General features: G+C 47.1%; 1 protein-coding gene across 4 annotated transcripts; it reads left to right on the top strand.

The window, feature by feature from the left end:
* Nucleotides 1-1,819: 1,819 nt before the first annotated feature.
* WSCD1 (WSC domain containing 1) lies at nucleotides 1,820-23,086 on the top strand. 4 transcript variants are annotated; one of them, XM_039563019.1, is made up of 10 exons: nucleotides 1,821-2,522; nucleotides 8,689-8,901; nucleotides 9,025-9,381; nucleotides 12,570-12,684; nucleotides 13,154-13,338; nucleotides 15,977-16,098; nucleotides 18,134-18,299; nucleotides 19,709-19,873; nucleotides 20,552-20,752; nucleotides 21,766-23,086. In XM_039563019.1, the coding sequence occupies exons 2-10, from the start codon at nucleotides 8,877-8,879 to the stop codon at nucleotides 22,116-22,118; spliced, it is 1,689 nt and encodes a 562-aa protein (XP_039418953.1). In that variant the 5' UTR covers nucleotides 1,821-2,522; nucleotides 8,689-8,876; the 3' UTR covers nucleotides 22,119-23,086. The 4 variants fall into 4 exon arrangements, with proteins under 4 accessions (XP_039418952.1, XP_010400555.1, XP_039418953.1 ...); XM_039563018.1 differs by having other exon boundaries at nucleotides 1,820-2,522; nucleotides 8,689-9,381; XM_010402253.4 differs by having other exon boundaries at nucleotides 1,820-2,204; nucleotides 8,689-9,381.
* Nucleotides 23,087-23,156: the final 70 nt, after the last annotated feature.

Below are 23,156 nucleotides of genomic sequence, written 5' to 3' on the forward strand. Positions count from 1 at the left end.
TCCTGAACTGATCCTTACTGTTACAATTGAGCCTACTTTCTGAAGTGACTGAAAGTTTGAGTCATTTAGCACAAGCACTGTTCCCACAACAGGATTCTAAAAGTAATGCCACTCATTCCAAATTTCTTTGCTGTATTTTGTGCAACAACCATGCAGAACCATCAAGCAGAGAAAGAAAGTGCCCAGGGTTTTACCCAGACACTGACTGCCTCCAGCTGCCACTCCTCCCATCACTGACTGATTTCACGACATGACCATAATTCACACAGGCTTTTTTCCCCAAGTTTTGCCCCTTTTCTCTTTTCTTGCTAAGTTCCCCTAAATGGGGCTGGTTTGAGTCTTGGGTAGTGGCTTGACACTGCTGTTTGCAGCCCGTAACCCCTCAGCCAGGTCACCTTGTGGCAGCAGGACTCTTGCCCAGGGATGTAGTGGGTCTTGCAGTTCCCCACGTGGTATTTTGTACACAAAGTCCTGGAAACAAACTGGCATTAGAGAGGGCTCAAAGCAGCGGGGCTTTTGTTTTATAAACCCTGGCAGTTTGTCTGGGCTTCACCTGTGTTTAGAAATCGAGGCACAGCAGCTGTGAGACCCCCAAAAAACAGTGCTTGTTTTCATGTCAAATCTGTGCAAACAGCTCATATGTCAAAGTGACAGCATCTCCCTGGGATGCTCCTCACACCAAGCAGGTCTCTCCGGTGCTGAGTGTGCCAGGTGGCTGCAGACCCAGCCAGCTGTCCCTCCTGCAGCAAAGGTCCTGAGTGGCCATACCTGCCCACACACACCTCCATACACCTGTGCTGCCCACACACACACTGTGGGGCACACACTGTGGTCAGGAGTTTGGTACATTTTCAGCATAGTTTTTCTCCCTGAGAATGCTGACTGAATTTTCTGCCACTGCTTCACCTGGGCACAGTCCTGCAATTCTATTGATTTAGGCCCCAACCCAGCACATTTAAAAATGTCATTGCATTTAACATTTGATTAATTTAATTTCAGTAAAACGGAATTAATTTCACTATTTTACAGCCTTGAAGCCGTAAGCCCACATAAAGGTTGGATGGGTTGCAATCTAATAGATGCACAACTTCCTGGGGTTTAGAATAGACCTCCACCCATCAGCATTTTAAAATTTGAATGTTACACTACTAAGCCTCAGGGTTTTCCATTAATCAAAATTACTCTAGGATCACTCTAGGATTGCAGCCCTATCAGTCCATCAGGTCCCAGAGAACATTTGTTAAGAGCAAAAGCACTTTAGTCGTTCATGTTGAGCTGACCAACCAGGTTCCTCTTCTCCAAAGTCGTGTAGAGATGGGAAAGCCAAGTGTCATTCAAGTAGCGTCAGCACCCCGTTGTGGGGTTCAGACCCCACTCCTGGGGTGCGCTGCATGGAGAGATCCCCACACCTGCATCACTCAAGCCCATGGGACTGGTCAGAGCATGAAGCACTGTGCAGCATACAGAGACGAAACAGGATCAGCCTCCACGTGGCATCCCAATTCCCTCTTTCCTCCCACATCCAAGAAGCCCCCTGAGTGCTGCTTTCCCACAGCCAGGCAGGTGCTTGGTCTGATGTTTCTGATCCACACTCTCAGGCACAGGGAGGAACCAAAGGTGGGTCCCATAACCACATTCTGTTTTGACCACAGAGTTGGAGTCAAAAAGGGATGGATCTCCACAGATTTCATTAAATATGTGTAGACTGTGGGGTGTTTCAAAACCCCAGGCAGGGGTGCAGCCTGCCCCCATTTAAATGCAGATGCTTTAAGAATAATTTAAAATTCCTCAATCTCCATGTGAAGCAGCAGCAGAACCGAGCTGGAACATGCAGGGAAGGTGGCAGCACAGGCAGTCCTGAGGACACCAGCAACTGCCTTTCAGCTCTCACATTTATAAATAATTTATTTCCAGCCACCTGTGCCCAGAATAACAATTTTCTGCCTGAAATCTCCACGCTGGTGCCGGGAGGCTGTCAGGGACTCGCTTTCCCGGGACCCTCTCGACCTGTTGGGAAGGGGTCCAGGTCTCCAGAGGGGCAGCTCTGGAGGGATCTGCCCCTAGTGGGAAGAGGCACGAGAAACAAACAGGGAGCATCCGTTCAGCTGATCGCGTTAGGGCTTCTCGCTGCTGCTGCCGCCACTCAGCTCTCTGCCGATGCAGCCATCCGTGCGTTTGGACAAACATCCAGGCAGAGGGAATGGGTAGGTCTGGAAACGTCGGCAGCTGCAGAAGGCTGCAGAGCTCTGCTGTGAAGCAGCCTTAGAGGAGAGGCTGTTTCGCCGGGCAGGGGAGCGTTATGAAACACGAGCGCACTGGCCGTGCTTGAGGATTTTGGCAGCGCGGCGCGGAGGCTGCTTCCACCCTGCCTGTTGGCGCAGGAGGCCATGGAGCGGCTCCCTCCCGCCGGCTCCCGCAGGGCGCAGGACCCCGGCGCCCCGGCCCGCTGAGCCGCAGGGACCCCGGGCAGCCGCAGGGACCCCGGGCAGCCGCAGGGACCCGCGAGGGACACGGCGGCAGCGGTGAGCGGGGCGCGGAGCGGGGCTGGGGGAGCTCCTGGCGGGGGCAGCGGGAGGGAGCGGAGCGCCGCAGCCCCGGCACGGCACCGCGGGGTGCGCGCAGGATTTACGGCTCTGCGCGCTGGGAGCGGGAGCGGGAGAAGGATTAGTAGGGAAGGGCAGAGGGAGCAGGATTTATCAGCTTTTCAGATATGCATTACGGCCTTTTGTAATATTTCACTGGATTGTACAGGACTTTGCCTGGCTACAACAGGGGTTCCTCAGCTACAAAAGAAAGGTGAGGTTTTTCCTCTTTTTCTTCCACCGTTCAGTATCTGCCTCTGCGAGCCCTGCGCCAGCTGGCCTGGGCACGAGCAATAACCGGACAACTTTTTGCAGAGGCTGAGGTATCAGCATTCATTTCAGTCTCAATGACTGTTTTACTAAATTCATCCACAGCATCTAAGTAAAGGGCTTAGCAGCATTATTTACAAAGACTGCAGGTTGCTCTCGAGATGCTCTTCCCCAAGCATCCACGGAACATTATACTTGAAAACTCAGCAATGGATACTGCAAGTGTGTTTGTGTCACAGCCTGGTGAGGCAGGCTGGAATGCTCAGCTTCTCCAAGCAGTTTCTGGAGCATCACTGTGCTGAACAAATAGACTAACAACGTTTAGTAGGTGAATGTTGCAGGAATTCACATATTGAAGGGTTTATAAAAGACACTTTTAAAACACCTATGATTCAATTACAGAGCTGTGTGTTATTTTAATTTCAGTAGATTTCCGTGCACACAAGGAAAGATCTCATCTGTAGTTCCTGTGGGCTAAGGCAAACATAAATACATGGTACATTTGTTACAACATTCTTGTTCAAAACTCCAGCCACAGACCATATAGGGGCTTTTGGAAACTGCAGATAGAGCATCATTTGCTGGGTGCTTGAACTCTTAATATCTAAGGACGTACATCATGCATGAATGTTTTATTGTTAGTAAAATACATTTGAGATTCAGTACCAGTTTGCTGTAAGCTTTCAGTTTATCAGAGAATGGTGACAGCAGACTGTGTGTTCCCTCTGGAGCACATATCCCTCTGAGTACAGAAGGCACACACACGTATGTGTATGCACATGTGCACCTGAAATGTGAGTATGCGTATGTCTGCATGCATCTTTTCCACACTGGCATGGAGTCAGTCCTGCTGATTACTGCATTATGACTTGAGCTAGGTAAAAAGTGTGGGATTAATGGAGCAATACCGTGGTGTGATCTCTGCTCAAGCTGTCCCTGAGCACTTTCCAAGTCAGCACTCTCACAACAAGTCTTGCTGGACCACCTGCCACCCGCAGACTCCTCTGCCTCCCTCACCTCAGGCTCACCAACAACATTATTGTCTGGATTTACACCTGTCTATGCTAAAAAATTGGTCTTAACAAGTTTAATATCTGGTGAAAGAGCCACTGGGACAGAATTCGTGCAAGTTAGTGCTGACTCTCCACCTCAGGCTGCAGCTCTGCTCTGTGACATTGCCTTTCCCCTCCAAAGCTGAACTGTCTGTCACTGTAAAATGCCTCCTGTATTGAATACACAGAGTATAATATATATTTTTAATTTAGGTTATTTTCAACTTGATTTGACCAGTTTATGGACTATAAAGTTTTTCCCTGTCGTTCTGCTAACTCCGCATAAAGATTTTTTTTTATTTATCACAGTTCAGTGTTATTTAAAGGTTTGAACACAATCACACCATCAAAGATAACTTTGCAATCTGATTACATCTTGTAGCAAGCCCACGTGTAGCAAGCAGTGGTAAACTCACTGGAAAGTCCTCTCAAGCTGCAATGCTTGTCACCACAGCACACGGAGAAATTTGGGTGCCTCTACCTAATTTCCAACTTGTTGGCAGACCTGACAGGGAGACATGTGGGGTCAGCACAGACACATCCTCTAGCAAGGAAAACTTTGTAAGTTGTAAGAAATGCTTGAAGTTTCTCAGAATGATTTTAGCTATTGGAATAAAGGGAACTGCAAATACTTGACAGGGTCCCAACACCAAATTTGCAGCTTCTTAAGAGTTTTACTTCCTATGTGCATTCACACAATATGATATTTGTCTCGACTTTCCAAAACGCCGTGAGAAAATGGCACTGTGTATCCAAGGAAAAGGCTGCAAGCCAGAATCCTTCAGCTCAGGCCTGACTGCGTTTGTTCTCAAAGAAAGCTGACAAAAGAAAGGAAAGGCGTGGAAGAGGGATGGATTTTTCTAAAAATAGTAATCATGAGTCCAATTCCCTTCAGTTTACAATGGAAAACATCATCTTGCTTCCTTGCCAAGAACTCTGAATTTGCAAAATCCTGCTGCTCTTTAGACAAGGACCAACTCTTGATGACCTGCAGCTCTCAATGCAGCATTGACCTGAGCTTCTGCACTGAGCGCATATTAAGGGACAGTCCTCAGTTAGGCAACTCTTCACCTGCAAGTCTGGGGCTGTTTCTCAGTGTCTTCAGCCTTTACCAGCATCATGGTATCACTGAAAATATTCAGTCTTCCCTTAAAAATCCTGTAAATGCTCCTTCAGCTAGGGGAGTAGAACCATATTGCTTTTATTTCTCTTTACAAATACATTAATGCAGCTGCCTAATGTAACATCCTCTGTCACACTTTGCAAGTTCATTTTGGAAGCAAGGTACTGACCTGCTTTTCCTTACAGCAACTTTTTTGGTGACAAGGGATCCTTTCCCTGCTGAAGTCCCAGTGCTTTGTAGGTCTGTGCTTCCACTCACCATGCCCAAAGCCGATACTTGCCAGTGCTAACTACTGCCGTTTTTTCAGTGCAGTGTTAACCCCTTCATTGCTCTCTTCACCTAGAGGTCTCCTCTGGCATTTAACAGTTCTCATCCATCATTTATCCATCATCATCATCATCATCAATTATCCATCATTGTCCTTTCAATTATAATTTTATATTTTACTAACAACTCCAAATTAATATGGTCCTAATCCCCCTTTGGCTGTGAGAACTGGTAAACCGGGATAGAAGACTTGTTTTCTTCCACTTCACTTTATTCATTTTAGGTGAAACGTGCATGAAAAAGACAAATGACGCATTTTCTATTACCAGATACTAGTTCTTTCCTCCTTAGTCTTTCCTTTTAAATATCATCATCAGAAGTGATGCACTTCAACTCTTTTAGGCATACTTTGATGATATGGCAATATGCAGTTTATGGAAAAATCAAATGACAGTTTTTATGTCAGCAGCACTTTGCTATTTCCCCACTGAAAAGCAACATTTAATTTTTGAGTTGCACATTTGCAGCAGTTGTTGTGGGCGGAGAGTCTGCTTATTTATTTCATTGGGTTTTACTACAATGTACTGTCATGGCAACTGCTCTAAGGGCGAGTGCATCTGGAGGTAACTTGTACACATCATGTTGAATGCAGCAAAATTGCCTTGTACCATTTAAACTTTCAACCACTGGGCAAGGGCAAAGTTACCCCTTTGAGACTCAGAACATCTTCTCCTTACTAAATAAATAAACAAATAAATAAACAAACTTGGCAGAGCAATAGGAGCAATGCCAAACATTTCTTGATGCTTGGATGCAGAGCCTGCTGCACAGTTAAATTAGGTCCGATACCCTGGGTGTTTTCTGCAGTTCTGCTGATGCACAGCAAGTTTTCCATCCGGTTCATGTGGAGGCAGAACATTTATGCCCTACCCAGGTGCTGTTTAGGCAGGCATTGGCCAGACTAGTCTCCCTTGGCTCCAGGAGACATTGCCACGTGCTGCCCAGGCAAGTGGCACATCCTCTCATCCTGGCGATAATGCAGCCTCCAGCTGTTCCACTTTACATCACTGCAAACATGGAGAAACTCTACCCAAATCAACTGACCAAGAACACAGGAGGCATTAAAAGGGACTAAATTGGGCCAGTGATGCAGTTTCAAGCAAAACATGCCTGACCTCTGCTACATGGTCTTGATGCCCTTCTCCAGCCAAGCTGTTGGCACTGCTTGATGAGCCAGAAAGCTCCGGCTGCCCCAGCATGGCCTCTCCAGCACCAGCGACTGAGACGCGTCTGAGAACTTGGGCTTGAAGCACCTCTCCCTTGGTGAATAAACCAAAAGAGCTGTGAAACCCTGAGTTGCAGCTGGGCAGAAATGACTGCAAATCTGATCAATTTATCTAGCCTTATTGTGCTGGTAGGGGGGAAAAAAATCCTAAACCTTTTGAACTCCTGTGTGACTGCAGCCATTGCCGTCTCACCACTGAGGGTTCGCAGCAGTGTTTCACTGCGTGGGGCCACCTCGAGCAGTGTGGTGTGCCCAGAAGCCAAGGCACGTGGGCACCTGCCCTGCTGACCCAGCCTGACCTGGAAGTACAGCATGGAGCAGGAGAATCCCAGTCTGAATCTCCAGTGGCTGATACATGCACACCACTTGCTTTCAGATCAGACAGCCTCCACTGGGAACAGCTCAAGTTTACAGTTGCCCCATGGCAGAAACAACTAGTGAATCAAATCCCACCTATGCTCATAGACAGTATTTCTTCAGATGAATTAGTGCAGTAACAACCTGCAGGATCTAATTATGGCTAATTTTCCATTCATTTGTCTCGATACTTCTGACCCTTTTACTGCAATTCTTGAGCACTCACAACATTGATCAGAGATTTTCAATAATTTAACTCTAAGGGTCAGCTCTTTAGCTGGTGTAAATCAATGCATTTTCTTTGGCTTTGGAGCTGATCCGAAGGGAGGTGTGTAACTTCTACTGTAGAGAGTGCAGTCAGAATTCACTGAAGATGCTACAGCCTGGCAGTGCTTCGCACCTGCTCGTGCTCACCAGCCCTTGAAGAAAGAGTAGCAATCACCACATTGAATATTTTTGGATATTACTCAGTCCTCTACAATTAAAATCAGCATACACGTACTTTAAAAAAAAACACTTAACAAAAGTACCTAAATCAGGAATTCGGGCTCAGATTTAACTGAGCCTTAATTTATTTTTGTCCTGGAAGCTTTGGATCTTTAGTTTGGTTGCTATTTAAGACAGAAAGAATTTGCACAACCAAATGAGAAAGGGAATGGGTGGAAACTTAATTGGTAACATTTATTTAATAAAGTGGCATAAGCGAACATCCACAAAACTTTCGATCAACTACTGAAACAAGAAATACAGTGAACAGATGTTTGTTGCCAGGACTGTGTATTTCAGGAGTGTGCCCCAACTGCAAGCTAAGCAAAAGCCATAATATTTTCTTTTCTGGAAAACACTGCATCTTTTCTCAACACTTGCCTGGCTCCACAGAGAAGGGATAGACTGGGAAAACAGGAACTTATGGGGAGATGCCAGCTTTTATTTGCCACGGGAGGTTAAAGGTTCCCTAGAGCACAAAGGAGCTTTTCTTGCCCAGACAATCCCATCGTGGTACACATCAGCACAACTAAAGCTGCAAAGCTCAGCAGCAGTCAAGAGAGATCTGCTGAACTTGAGATGAAATTTTTTCAAACATTTACTAGTTTTTCTCCGCACACATCCCCACAGCGATAGTTGGCAATATAAATCCACTAAAAAAGATATAGCAGGATTTCTGGTTTCTGTTAAAGCAACACACACAGAACCTCCAAATATCCTTCCAGCATAAAGCCCAACTTCTTTGTGCTGCACAGAGATGAATAATTATTACCTTATCTATTGTGAGTTGATGCAATTTCTTTTTTCCTCCCACACACCCACACTACTGTTTCCTTCTGATCTGCATTTATAGCTGAGCTACTGTTCAGCTGAAAGGAAGGAATTTGGTAATACCTCCCTAAAAAGATGCCTGTACTGTGGCTGCTTGTTCATCCAGTGACAAAGGATGGAGATGTTGGCTACCAACAAAAGAAAATAAAGAACTTCTTTTCCAAACATCCCAAGAGAAATAACCTCATCATTAAGGTATTTCTTGTGCATTCAGAGTTAAAAGAAATAAAAGAAAAAAGTCTGAAGATCTGAAACTCGCTTGAGCTCAATCAATCATTCTCATCATTGGATTATAGTTCTTAACATGCATAATTATAAACAACAGATGGAGAAATGCTCAGATAAAGCCAAAAGGGGTGGGTGGAGGAAAGTCACCCTGATGGTAGATGTTTTCAGTTTGGATGTGAACCAGCCTTACTCCCCTTGGTGTTTCAGGTTTCAGCATTGGCTGTCTGGCAGCTCAGCAGGGCACGATGAAGGCATCACCCCAGGAGCCCATGGAGTCCCTGGGCCAACCAGGCGCCTGAGGCTGGCAGCAGTGCCACACCACGCTGGTCTCTGCTGCAGCCACATGGGAAGAAGCTTTTCAGCAGGAGAAGGAACCAAAGTGATGGGCTGAACTTATGGGAGGAACGAGTGTCTGGCCAGGTGAAGATTCAGGGGCCCATTGGGAAGCGTGAAGGGCCAGTTTCAGTAAGGGCATGGCCAAAGCTTTCTTCAGGCTACAGAAGTTTCTCCGTCGGACCCAGTTTCTGCTCTTCTTCCTCACAGCAGCTTACCTGATGGCTGGCAGCCTCTTGCTGCTGCAGCGGACCCGCTTGGTTATCCAGCAAGGTTCGCGTGGGACCCCCGCTAATCAGGCCGTGCCCGTGCTGGACGAGATGACCAGGGTTGGGATCGTAGACCCCAGGACTCTGCAGAGCCCCCGCCCCGGTCCCAGGCTGCTGGTGGGCATGGATGCGCTGCAGGAGCCGGCCCTGGACCAGCAGCACAGCCCGCACTGGCTCATGTCCCGTAACTCAGAGCTCAGGCAGCTGAGGAGAAGGTGGTTTCACCGGTTCACCAGTGACCAGGAGCCCCTGCAGACAGCAGGACTCAAAGCAATGAAGCACACTACTGAACACAAAGGTAAGGGATGTCCCCTGCCCATTTTCTGGCACACACGCAGATTGCACTTTGCTGATCCCAGGCAGACACAGGCGAGCATCCCATGCCCCTGCAGGTCTGCCTTCCTCCTCACTCATTGCCACTTTCAAAATAATTCTGAGGCATATGCACAGGCCAAAGTACAAACCTACCCATCCTGATCATGCTGAGCTGTAACTTCCTCCAAAAAGTAATTTTATTGATTGAATGGAAGCCCAGAAATGAAGTATGCTTCTCTAATTTAAATTATTTTCTCTTCAAGCAGGCAGAGATGACCACTTTAATTTTCTTTCTCAGAAGGGCAAATTAAAAAAGTGAACTTTATCAAATTAACTATCCAAAACCATACAGTACCTTAAGTCTAGAAGTGCCTCCTTCCTGCTAAAGCTTTCTAGTGTACACCAAAATCTGCTATTGCAAACACACTGATTGTTCCTGACCTGCCCTCTGTGAGCATCTCTGCAAATGCATTGCCCCTTTGGGCCATCAACCCCCCAGCCAGAAACAACCTCCTGGGGTTTGGTGGGCATGCTGGGAACGTGCAACAGGCCAAGGAAACACAAGGAGAATTCCTGCTGCTGCATGGGCACAGCACATCAGTGCCTTTTAGAAGAACTAGTTGTTCTTGGAGGTGTTTCACTGATAATAAAACAGGAATGGGATGTGGATGACTAGACACCACATTTTGGAACTGCTTTTTAGTTTGTTGAATAAATTTGTCCAAACAAAAGGGCACAAAATCGCACAAAATGGGTGCCACATCATGATACTTACTGAAGCAATTGTCAGGAATGGGAATGAGAAGGCGATAGTGGTGGGAGATGAGTCATACAGCGTGAGTCAGGCAAACTGAACTGCTGCAGTTACCTGAAGCACCAGACTGGAGCTGCTTCAGAACACCCTGTTGGTGGCAGGTTTTGGTGGCAGAGGAGAGACTGAGAGCTGCTCAGCCAGGGACTTGCTTAGGTTCTAACTACTGATGAGAGGGGCCAGAAGGACTATTTATTTGTGCATCTCACCATATTGAACTGTAGATTCAAATATGCATCGTTTGAATATCTGATTGAATATGAAGTGATGTTATTAATAACAATATAGTTAACAAGCACTGCAATGCCTTTGAAGGTAATTAATTAAAACTTAACTACTTACATAGAGCAAGTTATCTTCTCCAACTCACTTCTAGTAAACTTAGAGGCTTGTTATTTCATTATGGATCCCTTCCGAGACCTAATGAACTCCTCTGTGCTTATAATGCTTAATAAAGCTTCAGTGATGCCCCGTGGTTCCTGCTTAGTAGAGTAGCATTGCCTGACCATGGAGGCTGGGCTTGTGCACTCCTCATGGGTGTCATCCTAATAAGGCCATGGCTCTGAGGCGGTGCAGCTCTGCCCCTGCTTGCCCGGGGGCTGCTGGCCAGCCCTTCGAAGGCTTCCCCAGGCAGACCCTTGACCCAAGCCAAAAACGATGGCATTGGCCCCAGCCTGTTGTGAACCTCCCAGCTCACTTTGCCTTGCTCTGTCTCCATCCAGGATCATGTGGCCTTGGGTGAGAAAATCCAAGTCCTTTTTTTCTCCAGGTCAGGCTATCTCACCTGTTGACATTGTAAGTGCCTCAGGGTAGGGACCACACTTTTCCTGACAGGGACACTGGCAAATACTCTTAGTACAACAATGAGAGTTTTCTATTAAGATTTCTCCCAGCAAATGGAGTTTTCCAGTTTCCCCTGGCCTGGTTCTGCCATTGAATGGGATGCAGACGTGACAGGGACTGCATCGCTGACGTGACATGACATGCTACTCTGAGGCCGTGGAATCTCTCTGTACCTCATTCATGGGAGGATGTGAATGAGAAATTGCTGCCAGACTGGCGGTGGCTTGGAAGGGACACAGGGAGGAGGGCAGACGTTGGCTGGCCTGCCCAGGACCCCCAGTCAGGCTCTTTGGCCCCACATCCTCAGTTCTCTGCTGCTACAGGTTTGAGTCACAGTATCCCAATCAAAAGTCTCCAGTAAAATGTGGAGCATCTTTGTTGCAGGTGCGTGACTCCCACCTTGTTAATGGTGTGCTGGGGGTGTGTATTCACAGCTTGTGAATTTTCCAATTGCACGTTGGCAATTTACTGTGTGCAGGTCTTTGATCTACTGTTCTGTTTGTAATATTTAAATGTATTATTCCTGGCTCCAAAATCCCTCATGGAGTAACTCAAACTTCCTTTTTCTCGTGGATTATTTAACATAATGCTTTTTAGTCTCATTTTTCACCATATATTTTTTTCCTGTCCACAGCTCACATTATTTAATTTCCCTGTGTTATCATCTCAGTGTTGCTATTTCTAAAATCAAATTTCCTTTTTTCCTTCATATTTTAATGATAAAATGTACTTATAGACACAATTGCTGTATAATAGTGGGATTCCACATCATCCTTCCAATTGTATATTAAATAATGGGCTGGATTTTTACAGTATTTTGTTCATGACAACAAAAATTAGGCTGAGCACTGAATGCAGTCTAAGAGAAACATTTATCTTTTCTATGCTAAGTAAAGCAAGACATATTTGAAGAGATTCCTTTGCACCAGAGAGGAGATAGCTCAGTACGATAGCTACATTGTGCTGCCTAGTTAAGAGTGAATTTATCTTTCCATTACAGCTTTAATATAACTCTCTATATCCAAAGAAAATTGATTTTCTTAATATTTCTCTTGCACCATCTCATTATCAGCTAGAGATTTTAAAGAACACTTGGGAGAAATCCAACAGGATTTCTGGAAGTTTTTAGAATTTTGAAGGCTACATTCTCCTTTACTTTAGAGAAGGGCCTTGTTTTATCATGCAAAGGAGGGAGTCGAGCAGACAGCAGCTGCATGCAGGAGCCGTGGTCCTGGGTGGGTCACAGACTCTGGGTATGCAAAGGCAGGTCTGCTGAAAGGAACCTGGGAAAGTCTCACTTCCTTTTTGCCCATTTCCATGGGGCAGTCGTGCCGACCCCTTCAATACCCTTACCAAGGTTCAGTACCAGTGGAGAGGTCTGCAGAGTGTGTGGGACCCCAGACAGGTTGGGACTTGACCAAACACAGCGCTGCTTGCACTGGATAACCCATAACTGGGATGGGTTTTTCCCTTCCATCCCATATGCATTGCCTAACCCTGGTCTTGCATGCACACAGGCACCTACATGGGCTGCTTCACTCATGATTCGAGGGAGAGGACACTGAAGGGAGCTGTCTTTTATGACTTAAGAAAAATGACAGTAGCTCACTGTCAGGAAGCTTGTGCTGAGAGGTGAGTTGGTATTTTTTCACTGCAAATTTTCTCTTTTCTGACAACAAGTGGAACTGAATTTGAAAAGGGAAAAGCATTCCTATGTTAAACATAGAGCATCTATGAAAACAGTGATTATCTCACCTTCAGGCACCGCGTAGCTCTGCTACCCTGCTTGAAGCAGACTGCTGCACTGCTGCCTATTCTCTATGGCAGCATGGCTACTTACAATATATTTTCTATTGACCTTGACAAAAATTAGTGTTTGGTTAAATAGTCTTCATAAGATATTTATCTTTTGATAGGTATTGGTCTCTAGCCCAAATCTTGTTGAGGTGGCTGCCCCTGCTGAGGAGGCCATGCTGTCCCCAGGACAGACTCTGCTCCAGAGCAAGGCAGCAGAAGCTGGGGACAGGTTCCCACCTTCCCCAGGTACAAACTGGGGAGCAGACAGGCACCTCTATGACATGACTGGTACTTCTCTTTGCAGGGCTTACAGCTATGCGGGCCTGGCGTACGGAGCAGAGTGCTACTGTGGGAACACACTCCCAGCTGCTGCCTCGAAGCCCGAGGAGTGCAACAGCGAGTGCAAGGGGGAGAAGGGCTCTGTGTGCGGAGGGGTGAACCGGCTCTCGGTCTACAGGGTGGAAGAGCTGCGGGCAGGAGCGAGGCGACGTAAGTGGGCATGGACCGGACAGGGGAAGCTGCTCACCCCACAAGGGAGAGATGTCACGGCCAGGCTGAGCACAGGGGCTGTCCCTGCTGCTTGTCTCACTCCATTTGTCACCAGAGTTTGAAGCAGCAAAGGACAAAGGTGCCTGCAGGGCACAATGTCCATTTGCTGCTGGTCTGGTCCCTGGCTCCTCCCCAAAATAGCAGTGCTGCTCACCACCTCGGAGCGGGGAGATGTGCCTGGCATGCCGCCTTGGGCTGCCACAGAGGAGGTTTGTGTCACCAGGGAGGAAATTCAACACAGTGCAGAGGGACTGCAACAGAAGCAGAATTTCAGCTGAAAAAAACCACTCCCTTTGGTATCCACTGCAGGCGTACAAACCCATGTGTGTTTAAGAAATAGCCTTGGAAGAGGTGCCCTATAACAGGAGGGCAGAAAATCACTCAGATCAAGGCCACCCTATGCTCAGATGACCCAAGACAACGTGAGTGATCTGTGACTGCAGAGGATAAGTAGAGGCCAGAGAGACAGCCACCTTAATCCCTTTCCTGAGAGAAACGAGACCAGAGCTGTGCTTTTCCAAGGAGTTCTGTTCCAGTGGCAGTTGGGATTTTTGTTTCATCTTTAGATGAAACTCTACTCATCATTCAGTTAGCTGCCATGGGGAACACAATGGATAAACCTTTAGGCAAACACAAAGCACATAACAGATCTAAACAGCTGATCACTCTTTGCAATTGGCAAGCTCACAAGACCTCGTGGATGTTATTTGCTGAGAAGAAGCACCAAGACCTTAGGTTGTGCCAGTATTGATGGTACTTCATTTCTTCTTAAAGACAAGTCAAGGTTTGTACAATAATCTAACCAGCTACATATAAATTATATATCAAAGGTACATAGACCTAAATTGTCACTGTCAGGCTGACAGGCACGTTGGCAGGTTTCCCAGGACATGCATCACTGTTTCAACCTCCAGCATAAAATATATATACATATTCCTCAGGAAAAGACAGCATTTAATTTTTTTTTAAGTATTAATGAATTACTCCTCAAATTAGTCTAGCCTGAAGCTAGAGTTGTAATTATTTTGCCCTTAGTAATACCTGATACTTGTCTGTTTGAAGAATCCCCCTGACACAAGCCATTTGAGGGACCAACAGAAGTATTAATCACAATGAACAAGTATGTTAGAAAGTAACTCTGAGACTGTAAAGGCCACCATGATTTATGCTGCATACTATAGAGCACAGACCTCGCGTAAGTCTTCTCCTTACACGGAGCAGATTCAGTGACATCTCCATTTAAACCTTCCCAGACAGGGCTTGCCGTCTCCCCTCTCCATCCCTCACCTCCCTCTTCCCACCGTGGTTCCCCAGACACCCCGACTCGTGCCCCAAATCCCGAGGCGCAGAGCACGCAGCTGTGGCAGCCAGGGGTGGCTGTGGCACAGAGTCCCGCTTGCCTCAGGGTGTCTTTCAGCGAAAGAAAGCAGGCAGACCACAAAAACCCAGCCGTCTGCAGAGTAATCCATGGGTTCTCCATGAATCCTGCTCCCTCCCGATGCTGGTGTAGGCAGGTCAAGCTTTCTTCCTGACCGCTAAGAAAACTCTAAACATGTTTGTAAACATTTTGTTTCAGGAATTAAATGTCAGTGCGAGATTTAGTAGAACTTTCAAGAACATTCTGAGAAGTCCAAACACTCCTGTTGTTTTATTCTTTGGTGCTGTGCTCAAAGGGACCTGGTCCTAGGTAGACTCCTGTTCCTTTCAGCTTGGTTGGGGTTATTTTATTTTTACATCACGTGAGTGATCCCTGAGATCCAGCTCTGCTTCTAGTAAATGGTTTGAATAGTTACAAAAACAAAATTTAAGCGGCTTCTCCTCAGATTGCTCTTGGCTCTTGCTAGAGAGCCTGGGCTTTTCTGCGAGGAAATTCATGCAGAACCAATTTTTTTTCTTCGTAACTACACCACATCTCTCCTGTCATTCAACTCACGTCCCACATCAGTTCTGGCAATAGCGTTCAAGGGAGCAACTGCAATACTGCCACACTCTGTGGTGTTTCTGCACAAGCAGGTGAAATCAGAGGCTAGTGCTGAAGACACCATGGAAGCTGATCTGCCTTAGCAGCTGACAAAAGCCTGGTTTAGGGTCTGAAAGGCTGCAGCAATCTCCCTTGGCCTGAAAAGTTGTGGGAGCAGAGGGGCAGCTGAAGAGGAAGGTTGGTCTGGTGAGGGGGTTTTCAGGAGTCATTTACATTCCTTTCCTTTTCTGGTGCAGAAGCTTTGTAGATTTTTATCAGGGATTTTAACTCGTTTAGGGGAAAGCAGGTCTTCAGAGGAAACTGGAACCTGCAAACAATAGCAATGCCCTCCACTGGTGGAATTTAACTCAAAGTCGGTGCTGCAGCCCTGCTTTTTGTGGTTTGTACAAAGCTAAAGGCATGTGCTCCTTTCAATACCACAGGATTTGCAACACATTTTTCTAGTGTATATCATAGTTTCTCTTATTTCTGCAGCCTTTGTAATATAAAATTTATTTTATTATTTTTGCCTTCTGAGCCTAATATTGTTCTTTGTGAGAGAGGCAGGATACTATGGACATCATTTTCTTAAGAGAAACCTATTTCATCTCCCCGCAGGGAGGAATGTTATCTATCGAGGATGTTTTAGAGCTCCAGAAAATTTAACAGACACCTTTCCAGCCTCTTTGATACAGCCCAATTTGACGGTGGAGATGTGCTCTGAATTTTGCTCCAAGAAAGTAAGAACAGTTCTTGTTTCACATCCTTTCTTCTTTTTTGTTATTTTAAATTCTAATCTATTAAGGGATGGGGAGAGATTAGTGCCTTAGAGCTTTGAATTTGTAAATGAGTTTCTAAAGGACAAAACTCATCAGAGTAAATACCCACTGATGCATCTGGTCCAGCTGCTGGAGTGGGGATGGCGGGAGGGAAACTCATCAGAGCGGTGCCACTAGACATGATACACAGGCAAGTTGTTCTAAGTGATGAGTATCAACCATGAGGAAATCAATACCGTTTCCATGGAACATTCCAATCAAGCCCCGAGCCATATCTGACCCCGGGGGCGGTGGCTGCAGCTCATGGGGAGACATGCTGCCAGAGGGTGGATGTGGACTGGCAGCATCCGAAACGTGACTCTAGTGCCCTCCAAGGGAGCTGGCTCCACTCAGGGAGCCATGCACAGGGCATGGGCAGGGCACCCTCTGCTTTAGTGGCTGTTGGTTCCCTTGCCTTCCTCCCCACTCTGATGGGGCTGGTTTTGCTACACAGGGTTCACTGTGTGGTCAGATTTTGCCTGCAGCCCCATTCAGTTTCATGCACTCAACTCAACGTTCAATTACTTTTTGCAGCATCACAAAATTGATTACAACTATTAGCTGGCTGATTACAGTGCTTTGACCAGGACCCATGGCCTCAGCGCAATCTCCTCTCCCAAGGAATAAGCACCAGGGCATAAGGAAGTGCCCTCAGGAGTCACCACGGGAGGTTTAGATTGGATATTGAGAAAATTTTGAGATTCCTCATGCAAAGCCCACTCCAGTTTTCTCTCCTTCCCCACTCATATCCTGCCCAAGATGTGGGAAGGTTGTGCAGATGAGGGTCAGCCTGCCCACGCTGCCTGCCCTGAGGCCAGGCACTGCACCACCGGCACCCTGCACCGAGTGCTGAGGGGCTGCAGAGCACCACTGCACCGACCACCTTCTGCAGATGCAGGAGTACAGAGGAGCAGTTGTTCTGTTGCCTCACAGAACCTCCAGCCTTCCAGAACAGTCCATCACTTGCAGGGGCCACTTGGCATGAGGCACAAGGAGCATTTTTATTCTAGGCTGTGTTTGAGGGCAGGGACGCTTACTAATTTCTCAAACTGAGAAACACTGCTTCATTGTAAAGGAAAAATTTGTGTTTGCAGGCAAACCCAGAACTGTTTTGCCTTTGGATCAAATCTGTAAATAGTTTTTGACAATGTCATATCTCATTCGCTAAGTAAATGTTGGCTGTTGGGCACACACAGCACACGTGTTGCATTTGACTCCTTATCAGAGGATGAATGCATGGGAAAGAGCAAGAGATAAGCTGCTCAGCAGTCCTGTCACATGCTCCCAGACTCCAAAAGATTTTTAAAAGGCAAAAAGTGTTGATATAAAATAGATGGACTTGAACGTTCTGCACTCAAATGCTCCCTGAACTTCCTTCAGCCTTCTGCCCGCCCACACAGACCCGTGCCACCAAGAGAGCCCACAGGGCACTGAGGCAACTCAAGTCTTTCTGGTAAACAGAAGAAAACCTGAATTTTTGGGCCAGTAAGCAATTGCTAATTTCTTCGGCAAATATTTAGCACATTTCCCTCACATCTGTTTTAGTTCTTACCACTATTAACCCAGCAGCTGGGCTTCACTGCCCCACCACTACACAGCTTTGCAGCCTGTTACCCTTCCTGGGTGAGATTGGTACACCAAAACCTGAATTACTCTGCATCAAATCCATTAGAAAACACGTCTTACAGACAAGAATTTTCCTTAGGAATTCCTTGCAAACAACACTAACTTCCTCATGATTGCATACCTTAGGAAGTCTCCTATGTAGAAGCAAGGTAGCACAAATATGAGGACAGTAACAGTAAAGCAGCGCAAGCTTTAGAATGACATATCAAACAGTGCTGTGATCTTGACAGTGGCCTTGTGGAGATTTCTTTTCTTTGCATGGCAGCAGCATTCCCTGAAGGCTGTTGATGCCATGGCATTTACACACTGATCCGTTTTCTCTCTTTTGCAGGAGTTTCCATTGGCAGTGATCCGAGGGCAGGAATGCTACTGTGGATACCCCACCGGGCGCTTCCCAGTGCGCGACAGCGCGGACGGGCTGCGCTGCAGCGGGACCCGCAATGCCAGCAGCACTGCCGAGGGGAACTACTGCCTGGTCTATCAGACACCTGTGCAAGGTACAAGCTCCAGCCTCGCTGTGCCAGGGCCAGGGCCACCACTGCTGGAAACAGCCCCTGTGCCCCTTCTGCAGCGGGTAAAAGGGATCTCGTTGGCAGCAGTCTGAGCCACAGTAGTGGGTATCACCGTACGGGCAGGAATTTAGGAAACAGTCTCTCTCTAAATTCCCCCCTTGCAATCATGCACATGAAGATGCATCTTTCCATTCTCTCATTGCTCAGCATTGTCTCTCTCCAACACAGAAAAAACATCTTTATTCTGCAGATGGAGAGAATTGAGGGAGAGCCTGGGAAGGCATTTCTCCACCACGTAGCCCCCATGTTAGGAAGCCACTGAGGCAGATCTGCAGACCCTAAGTCTGCTTTACTCATCTTCCTCTAAAATATTCATCTGCATACATGTTGAAGGCCAGAAAAAAAGGCAGAGAGTAAGGCTCCAGTCTAGAAAACCATTTAGGTGGTTCTAGCAACTTTTTCCATGCAGTGGTTTACACTGAGTTCAATGAAACTTCTCACAACCTTAAAATTAACAAATTAAGTGCTTTCCTGGATTGGTGATGGGCTTTTTTTTATCCCCCAACACCCTTTTCTTTTTTTCCTCCATCTCCCAGTTCAGAGGTAGACTGCAGACCACAGCACGAAAGAAGAACTTGCAAGAAGAATGCTTGTTTCCATGAAATTGCTAGTACTTCCCAGGTCTGTGGAGACCAGTGCTTTCTCTGGGCTGTGCGGGCACTTTCTAGCCATGGCTTCATCTAGAGCTTGCTCTGAAGAATGAAGAGAGTAATTGACAATTTATTTCCTGGCTTCTTGCTGAATCATCACATAGGGTCAAGATTAGTTCTTATCCTATCCTTGCTTTCAATGGCATGCTAAGAAGCAAGGTGAGGATTTACAGAAGCATGTATGAAACCAGGTGTCTGACTCCACGTTTGGAGGGCTTGCCACTGCCTGGGCCTTCAGAGAGAAATGGCAGTGCAGATGTTAAACTAAAGACAGCTGATTTCATTAGGAGGGTTTTTTTCCTGTGTTAAAAAACTCCCAATTTCCCGGTGTAGTGGCACATTTAGAGTTCCATTGAAGACCCAACCTTGACAGGCAAATAGCTGGTAACAAACAGGCTTTGAGAGGCTTTTAAGACAACTTGCTGGCAAGTAAAATGGTTTGTTGCAGCTTTATCAAAAAAGCATCGCCTAACACAAAACCAGCAGAAATCTCTCTGAGGATAATCTCTGGCCTCATACAGCTGAATGAATTTTAGGAAGTAGCTGACTCACAACCAGACCAAATTGATACCCTATATTTGTAAAAGAGAGAAGGAGGAAGCAATAAACTCTGTAATCAAGAGCTGTCAGTGGAATTATTAAAAAGCCACAGTGCTAACAATGAAATATCTTCTCTACTCACAGACACCCGCTGCACAGACAGGAAATTCTTAAGCACCAAATCCAAAGTGTTTGTTGCTTTGTCAAGCTTTCCTGGGGCTGGGAATACGTGGGCACGCCATCTGATAGAGCATGCCACGGGATACTACACAGGAAGTTATTACTTTGATGGAGCCCTCTACAACAAAGGTACCGGGGCCCAAGAGATGGGACACGTGCAGCCCTTCCAAAGCACAGAGCTTTACTTACTGCTCTGTCGGCCTTCTGCCTGAGCCAGCAATGTCTGTCGCTGTCAGCACGTTTGGTACAATTCAAACACACACCTGGACCAAGCAGCCTCCCGCAGTGCAGATGGCAGCAGGGACAGCTCCAGTAGCACGCTGCTCCTGACAGGCAGCTGCCCGCACAGACAACAGCCAGGCGCTCCATTTGCAGATGTGCACATTGCCCGCACTGGTGCCCTGTGCACACGTACATGTGCAGCTCCCATCTGACAGGCTGCTCCAAAAGACCAGTTACCTAAATGCTGCGGGTGAGACCCTTCAGTAAACAAGTAGGTTAAATTTTCAAATGTTCCTAATTACTCTGGGAGGACAGTATCCTGAGTGGGCAGAGATTCAGCAGGTAACAAGCATTGGCCCTGTGAAAAGCTGCCTCACTGCAGTGTGGGGCTGAGGATGCCTTCTCCAGCAGAGGGATAGCCTGGCTGCCAGTGCGTGCCCAGCTTGGTGGCTGGGGCTCCAGCCATGGGTTTAGCTGACTGGTACTGTCCCACCAGCCTTACACCACTGTAGGGAATGATTTAGTGGGAAAAGGCACAGACACATAGTCTGGCAAAAAAGTCAATAATCCTGTCTTGTAAAACAGGTTTTAAAGGAGAAAAAGACCACTGGAGAAGTAGAAGGACCATCTGTGTGAAAACACATGAAAGTGGCAAGACAGAGATTGAAATGTTCGACTCGGCCATCCTGTTGATAAGGAACCCGTACAAATCACTGATGGCAGAGTTCAACAGAAAATACGCCGGGCACCTGGGCTATGCCACTGACCGCAACTGGAAAAGCAAAGGTAAGCATTCAACCCATCTCCTCAGTATGCTGGGAAGGGGGGACATGCTAGGACCTGAGTGAGCACCACAAACAAATTCAGTGGGACTTGAGTCCCACTGCAGTAGGGATCAGTCCCAAAACCTCTGACACCTGCACTGTGGGAGCGGTTGTGGTCTTGCCATATGCCCACCCCCAGAGGAGGGTGTGCACAGAACCAATGCCACAGGCACACGGGAGCGTCTCTGCCACTGCAATGCTGGGCATAGAAAACACGTCCATGTGCAGTGCTCCTGTGCACAGCCCATTTGCCAGACTGAGGTGAAGAAAATTTGCCCCTGCAGCATGTAATAGCCATGAGAAATATAATTTAAGATTTGGAGGATCCAATGGAGCATGACACTTCATGAAGGAAATTTTACAGCACTGCACAGGTGCTACTGCACTGCAGAAAAATAAGGATAATAGCAATAAGTGGGCTTGAGATTCAGTGTCCCCTGAACACACGACAAGACTTCAGAACCTGCTTGCCACACTTCACATGTTTGACTGGCAAGCTGGCTGGTGACTGCAATTTCCCCGCTGGGTACACTGCTGCATTCAGACTGCAGCAGAAAAGCCATTTGGCTTCCATTTCTCCTTGTACGTATTTTAGGCATTACAGCTGTGGCTTGGGAGAGGGTTGGGGAGGAAGTATCCTGTGTCACCACACATTTCTTTCCCAAGTTCATGTATCACCTTTCATCAGTCACAACTCAAGACTTATTCATCAAAAACTGACAAAATAGCCCCCCAGAAAAAAGTTTGCTGGGAGTGGCTTTCCTATAGTGCAAACTGCAAATTGTTACATTTCAGCCACAAATGCTCTTTGTCCAGCCCAAAAGCTTTCACTAGGTCTGTCTTGACTTCAGGAAATTAAATTATTTTAGACAGCAAATAGAGATCAAGGTATCATTAATGCCTGAGGCAAAGGAAAATTGCTGACATGCAGCACAGCTAACAGTGTCTCATTTTCCTGGCTTCCTGGTCATCCAGAGTGGCCCGACTTTGTGAACAGCTATGCCTCCTGGTGGGCCTCCCACGTCCTGGAGTGGCTGAAGTATGGGAAGCGCCTGCTCATTGTCCACTACGAGGACCTGAAGCAGAGCCTCATCCCCAAGCTGAAGGAGATGGTGGAGTTTCTGAACGTGACAGTGACAGAGGATCGGCTGCTCTGTGTGGAGAACAACAGGGACGGGAATTTCAAGCGGTCTGGTGCTAAGCAAAAGAATTTTGAGCCATTTACCCAGGAAATGAAAGATCTTATCAACAGATACATCCTGACAGTGGATGAAGCCCTAAGGGGAAGAAACTTCTCAGGGCTGCCCAGGGAGTATGTGCCAAGATGATAGGCTGGTATCATGCTGCTGTGGTTCAAAATGAAGTTTTTTTTCTTAAAAAAACAAAAAACCCAAACAAACAAAAAACCCCACAAACAAACAAACAAGAAAAGCAAAAAAAAAAAGAAAAAAAAGAAGACCAGACCTCTCTAGCAGTTATGGCAAAGATACTTGTGGAGGCTGCTGAGCAGTGCAAATTCTCTCCACTCTTGGGAGAAGGGGGTGGCCGCAGCATCCCCCACAATGAGGCACACAGCTGGGGACCTGTAGGAGAATACAGACATTAAGCAGGGCCAGTTGGGAATCCCTGGGTTTTATCAGCCCCAAACCTGGCTCCAGGGGCATGGAGGAGACCCCAGAGGGGTGGCAGAGAAGGGAGTGCCACCTGTGCTAGGGGCTTGACACAGGTTTTTGCACCTCCATCTCTTCACCTGGAGAATCACGGTGGGTCTAGGGGGACACCAGGGACGAATGTCACCACAGTCAGTGCTCCTGGTTCTAGAAACGGCCACAGCCAGCCCGTACTGACATCAGCCTGGACCACCTGGAGAACAGGGGCAAAGGGGATGAACCCCAGCCCTTCCAGCCCCAGCAGGGGTAGGATCCCACCTCCTACCTCATCCCTGCAGGAACTCCAAGACAGTCCAACCTGAAAAACCATGGCTACTTAGGGCTGCCCTCTGGACCCACCTCCAGCAGCCATGCAGGTTTGATTTCTAACTCCTGCAGTTCCCCAAGGTTTGTTTGACCCTGCACGGGGCCCTTGTGTAGTGGGGAGGGAACAGGGGCACACGGGGCTGGCAGGGCAGCTGGCCCATGATCCTGGGCCACTGGCCAGCTTGGAGGTGGTTAAACCCTGCAGCCAAAGGGGCTGCCCTGCTGCGAGATGCTTCTGTTCATGGGAAATAAAGGATTTCTTAAAAATTTGAGTGAAAATACTAATTTTAATAAAACAAGTTTATATAAAGGGAGCTGAACTTGCTCTGGCTGTGTATCATTGGTGCTTTAAAAACATGCAGGTCATACAGGTTGAGTACACTTCAACCT

The sequence above is a fragment of the Corvus cornix genome, chromosome 19 (assembly GCF_000738735.6).
Source record: "Corvus cornix cornix isolate S_Up_H32 chromosome 19, ASM73873v5, whole genome shotgun sequence".
In the NCBI taxonomy this organism is placed as follows: Eukaryota; Metazoa; Chordata; class Aves; order Passeriformes; family Corvidae; genus Corvus; species Corvus cornix.